Source organism: Marmota marmota, unplaced genomic scaffold (assembly GCF_001458135.2).
Source record: "Marmota marmota marmota unplaced genomic scaffold, marMar, whole genome shotgun sequence".
Taxonomy (NCBI): domain Eukaryota; kingdom Metazoa; phylum Chordata; class Mammalia; order Rodentia; family Sciuridae; genus Marmota; species Marmota marmota.
Window position 1 is genome coordinate 11,801,858 of NW_025999960.1, and position 6,000 is coordinate 11,807,857.

At 37.0% G+C, this 6,000-nt stretch overlaps 1 protein-coding gene across 3 annotated transcripts in view; it reads left to right on the plus strand.

Annotated features, from left to right (window-relative positions):
- The window catches only part of Ano6 (anoctamin 6), a 196,445-nt gene that overhangs the window by 61,630 nt on the left and 128,815 nt on the right, over nucleotides 1–6,000 (plus strand). The window contains exon 1 of one of the 3 annotated variants that reach the window (XM_048802579.1): nucleotides 4–261. The exons of the other annotated variants lie outside the window; for them this stretch is intronic. Within the exon in view, the coding sequence (XP_048658536.1) occupies nucleotides 33–261 (229 nt within the window). The 5' untranslated portion in view covers nucleotides 4–32. Of the gene's footprint in view, nucleotides 1–3; nucleotides 262–6,000 lie in introns of those variants that run through there. 3 annotated transcript variants of the gene reach the window in all.

A 6,000-nucleotide genomic window follows, 5' to 3' on the forward strand; every position in this document is an offset into this window, starting at 1 on the left:
GGGTTATAGAATTGATGATCAAGTAAAATGTAATGAAAGAAGAGACACAAAAGGTTGATCATTTCTCTGTGAGCGAGTGGAATAGATTCAGACCTTCAATAGCACTGTATTCAGAGTTGAGAAACGCTGCCGTCCAAAGACTTACCAGGGTAATCCCGTGGAGTCATCTACATCACCAGGAAATCTGGAGAGGAGGTTGTGAGTGTGGCAGGCTGAAGGGGAGCAGCGCTCAGATGAAGGGCACAGAGCCAGATGCTTCGAGTAAGTTAGCCATCACCATGGCCATCCCAATCCCCACTCCTGCAGCAAAAGAGAATGACTGGGCTGCATCTGGAGGCCCTACTTCTCAAAAATCTCCCAAGGCTTCTGGACAGTCAAGGGGTGAAGAAGGCGGCAAGGCTTTTACTACCAGGGTTGCATTTGATTTTCACTGAGTTACCTCTGAGCGATAGCATGGCAGGTGGTGGCTAATATGAATTTAAATCATCTTAACCATTCAGTTACATTTTCCAAAAATTTATAAAAATAATAAAACTGATCCTTTCAGAAGAAATCTTTGTACTTTCATCTGCTATGTAACTAATGGCTTATAAAATGTATACATACATTTGAAAGTTAAGTAGTGGACATGATTTGGAAATTTCTAAGTAAGTGTACAACAGAGAATGCATAAAAATGGAATTTAGGTAGAGCTAATATGTTTTTCAATTTTTAGTATTAGAATTCGCATATACTTTATTAACTCTTTTTTTTTTTTGGTGGTGGTGTGACTACTTGAAACTTGAACTTTTCATGCTAGCCTTGCATTCTACCATTGAGCTACATCTTTATCCCTGTCTTTCCTTAATTTTTGATGTTTACAGTAACTTATTAAATGTTCTGTTACATCTTTATTTCTCAATATACTACAAAAAGTTATATTCTTCTTTAAAAAATGAAAAGAATTTAAGGAAATTTTAAGTGCACAGAGGCACAAGGAGGTTGAGTGTGCTGCCAAGCCCACGGTTAGAAAGTGTAGGTCTGGATTTCGGTTCAGGTCTGACTGGCCCCACCAGCCACCCTCATGGAAGTTAAGCATTCGTTTGGTTGGCCATTTAACAGACAATTAGGGAGTGCCGAACAGAGTCCACACACTGTTCTGGTGCATTGGACTCAGCTACCATAAGGTGAAATCTCTGCCCTCATTCATCTCATATACTTAATGTGTAATTGTCAATTAAGTACCAAAGGAAAGTTCAGCAAGGTGACAAAATGGTCATTCTACTATGGGGTTATTTAAGATTTCAGGGACACTTCAGAGGCAGAGACATTGAACAGAGATCTGAATATTGAGAGAACTCAAGCTGCAGAAGGCTAAGGGGCAGGATAATAGAGTGGTTAAGACTATAACCTGTGAGCACCCAGTCTCAAATTCTGACCTATGGTTCATTAGCTCTGTGATTTTAGAAAAAAGACTTGACTTCTCTTCATCAGAGGTATAAAGGTGACTGTTGTACTGATCCTACCTCATAGGCTACTGTGAGGATGCAGTGGGTTCATGTATATAAAGAACTTAGATATAAAATAGGCACTGGGATACATCAAGCACTCTTCAAGCATTACCTCTTATTATGTAGGCCCTGCAGGAGTGAGAGGCCATAGCTGGCTTTTGGGTAGATTTTGCAAACTTGACAGGATTTATTGAGGAACTGGATGTGGAAGAATGAGGGAAAGTTTTCACGGAGGACTCCAGTAACTTTGGTCTGATTTATTTGTTGGGGGAATTTACTGAAGTGGTGAGGACTTGAGGCACAGCAGCAAGCTTTTGCCAGGCATGGTGAGGGGTGGAGATGTTATGACTGAGATGCTTTTTTATGTTCATGTTTGTTTTTTGTTTGTGGAAAATTTGGAAAAAAAAATAGAAGTTATTAAGAAGAAAATAAAAGTCACCTGATATTCAGTACTCATTCCCCCCCCCCCCCCAAATTTATTTTTGCCTCTACAAAGCCTTAGGTCCTACAATAAATACAGGGTTTGGTTTGTTTTTGAAAATAATATACTTTCCAGTTCATTGGCAAGTGGCTCATGGCAGAGGGGAGAATTAAAACCTAGGCAAGTGATAAAAGCCCAACTGCCCTGAGAGCATTCTCCTCAGACAATGGTTCAGGACTCCAGTGGCGGAGGAGAAGTCTCCGTCCAAGGAGGGTGAAGCTCGGAGCAGCTCTGGTTCCTGCTCAGCTGTCTAGTTCTTGACCTTTGCTGCTTAGTACAGCCCAACCCACCACTGTTAAGTTTTATTAAGCTTTTTTTTTTTTAATTGTGATACACATACACCATCACCTAAAATTTACTGTTCTAATGATTTTCAAGAGTATATCTTAGTGGCATTAAACATATCACATTGTTTTACATTCATCTCCAGAATCTTTCTCATCTTACAAAATCGAAACTCTACACACATTAAATAGTAACTCCCCATCCCTCCTCCTCCTCTGGCTACTACTGTCCCTCCTGTCTCCATGCATTTGACTACTCCATGTGCCTCATAAGTGAAATCAGGCATTCTTTTAATGTCTTTTAGTGACTGGCTTATTTCACTTAGCATAATATCCTCAGGATTAATCCATGTGGTCAAATGTCAGAATTTCCTTCTTTTTAAAGTCCAGATGATAATCCATTATCTGTAGTGGACACCTTTAGCTATTGTAAACAATGCTATTATGAATACGTGCAGGCAGATACCTGAATTCCTGCTTTCGTTTTTTAACGTCTTCTATATATAGTTTTATAATCTAATCTTTCACATTGAAATATGTATTTTAAATGTTCTTTGTCATGAACATTTTTCTGTAGGTTATTTTAAATGATCACATTATATACTATCCTGTAGATGTATTTTAATGGATTTAAACACTCTTGTATTGAGCAAAGGATATGACTAATATTAAGCTTTTGGCTAATATTACCACATTGCTATTCAGAAAGCTCAGGCTTTCTGAGGGTGGATTCCCCACACCTTTGTTAATATTAGATGTTAAAAACTATTTTCTACCTATTTGACAATCAAAAATGGTGTTTCAGTTCTGATTTTCCTTTTACTTGAATGTAGCATTCACTTTCTGGGTTAGAGTTTATTTGTAACTGATTCTTGAGGAGAATCTGGTTAACACAAAACTTGTGAGACAGGCAAGAGGAGATGAGTCTATGAAGTCCTTCCTGCTTCCAGTTGCTTGGTATTTAGTTCTGCATTATCGGCCTGCTCTTTGTTTTGTGCATTTAGAAAGTTGTTGTCATGGGGCTTTGAATTTTTCTCTTATTGGATACTGAATACTTTTCTTAATTGTTACTAATTTCATACAATAATTCCATATTCACGATAAAAAATCCAAAAAGTGCTGGGAAAATTTTTCTGTTAATTCATCTAATTATATAAAACCTGGTAGATGCTAACTCACTGGATGAAGAAATCTGATCTCAGATGACACAAGACTGCTTATATTTTTATGCCCCTCTGAATGAATATTCATGTGTTTGGCTGCAAAATATGAGTCTGTTTGTATAAGGGATGTGATTTCAGACCCTGTTGGGGGTGCATACTAATACATAGTACATATGTGTAAGAGTTATTTTGTTTTTAAATTCTGGCAAAGAATCAAACACAAAGGTTTTGGATAAGGGAATGTGGACCCATAGTGGTTCCCCTCCCCTGCCTTCCTGTCTGTGTTCTTGTTCCTCCTGGGCTGTAAATGCCAGCTTTGAAACCAGGCCTACTTTGGTAGGTTAAGCGTAGAGTTATGACTCAAATGTGCTTTGAGTTTATAACAATAGGATTTAAGAGTGGTATCTTTCTTCAGCCCTAGGACATGTACAATCACTGTAATCTGGGAACTGACAGGTCAGTGACTAGAATCAAATTTCATCCGAACCACAGCCAACTGCAAACTCGGTCTGGTGTTCAGCTGGGAACCCCGAGGGCCCTAGGAGACCTGAACCACTTGGATTGTGAAATGATAGTGATAGCCTTCCAAGATGTTATTGGAATATATTTCTATAATTAATACCATTTGTCCTTTTATAGAACACCAATTGTTGAAGTCAGTCTTCGAAAAACAATGCCAAGTAGGCAAAATTAAGTAAAATTACTCTTTTGGCTACATGATGTATTATTTTTAATATAAAGGTCTTTTTTTTATTAGATGGTAAAGGTTGTAGAAGTGTTTATTAAATGGTGAAAATTGCAGATATGTAAAAGCTGATCCCTAAATGTATACGGAATTGCAAGGGGCCCTAAGTAGCCAAGATCATTTTGTAAAAGAACAAAGTGGGAGGACTTTCATGTCCTGATTTCAAAGCTTACTAAAAAGCTACATGATCAAAACACTTTGGTACAACTAGAAGAATGAGAAATTATACTCCATTATATATGATGTATCAAAGTGCATTCTACTGTCTTACATAACTAATTAAAACAATTTAAAAATTTTTTAAAAAGAACTTTACTAATATCTAATACACAGACCAAAAAAAAATGACTTTGGTACTGGAATATAATTAAAAGTTCAGAAATGGAATCCATACATCTATGGCCAGTTGATTTTTTTTGAAAAGGGTACCAAATACACTTGCTGAGGAAGGGAGTCTCTTCAACATATGGTGCTGTGATAGCTGGATTTCCACCTGCTAAAAGAATGAGGTCAAACCTTTACCTCACATTAATGTAAGAATTAACGCAAACTGAATCAGCAACCTAAATATAAGAGCTAAAACCATAAAACTCTTAGCAGAAAACAAGAAAATTAATCATCATGACCTTGGTTTTGACAATGGATTCTTATATATATAACACAAAGAGCATCAACAACAAAAGAATTAAAAACAGATAAAATGGTACTTCACTAAAATTAAAAACTTTTGTGGATCAAAACACATTGAGTGACAAGGCAATCGATGGGATAGGAGAAATGTCTGGAAATCATGTATCTGACAAGTCTTGAGTATCCAGAATATGTTAAGAATTCCTTTGCTCAAGAACAAAAAGATAAATGACCTATTTGGAAAACAGGCAAAGGACTTGAACAGCTATCTCTTCCAAAGGAGGTATACAGATGGCCAACAGCACATGAAAAAATGTTTAACATCATTAGTTATTTGGGAAATGCAAATCAAAATCCACAGTACCACTGAACACTTACCAGGATGGCTATTATTAAAAAACCAACACACACAAAAAGAAAATGACAAGTATTGGTAAGGACGTGGAGAAATTGGAAGGAACCCTCATACTTGCCAAAGGGAATGTTAAAAAGGTGTAGCAACTGTAGAAAAGAGTTTGGCAGTTCTTGAAAAAGTTAGAGAATTTCTGTATGAGCCAAAGATTCCACTCCTACATGTAGATCCAAAAGACTTGGAAATGGACTCCAGCATGTATGCCAAGGTTCACTGCAGCATCGTTCATAATAGCCAAAATGTAGAAGTAGCCCCGGTGTTCATTAACAGTTGAATGCACACACAAAAGGTTGTCTCTGCATACAGTGGAATGTTATTCAGTCATAAAAAAAGGAATGAAGTTTTGATTCAGGCTACAACATGGATGAAACTTGAGAGCACTGTGCTAAATGAAATGAGCCAGAAACCAAGGGACGAATACTGTATGATTCCAGTCACATGAAATATCTAGAAATAGATAAAAGAACAGGAAAAGAAAAATATTAGAGATTGCCAGTGATGGAGAAGAAGGGGAAATGGGAATTGCTGCTTACTGGCTAAAGAGCCTCTGGGGTGATGAAAAGTGATTTGGAAATAGTGGTCACGGTTGTGCAACATCGTGAACATAAGTAATGCCACTGAACGGTATACTTAAAGATGGTTAAAATGGCAAATTTTATGTTAGATATGTTACTGCAATTGAGAAATTTCAAGATGGTGAACTAATGAATTCAGTGAGAATCTTTTAAGTTTGCAATATACTTTGGTTTTTTTTTTTTATTTATAGTACTAGCTGGTGAGAGCGAATGAATAATG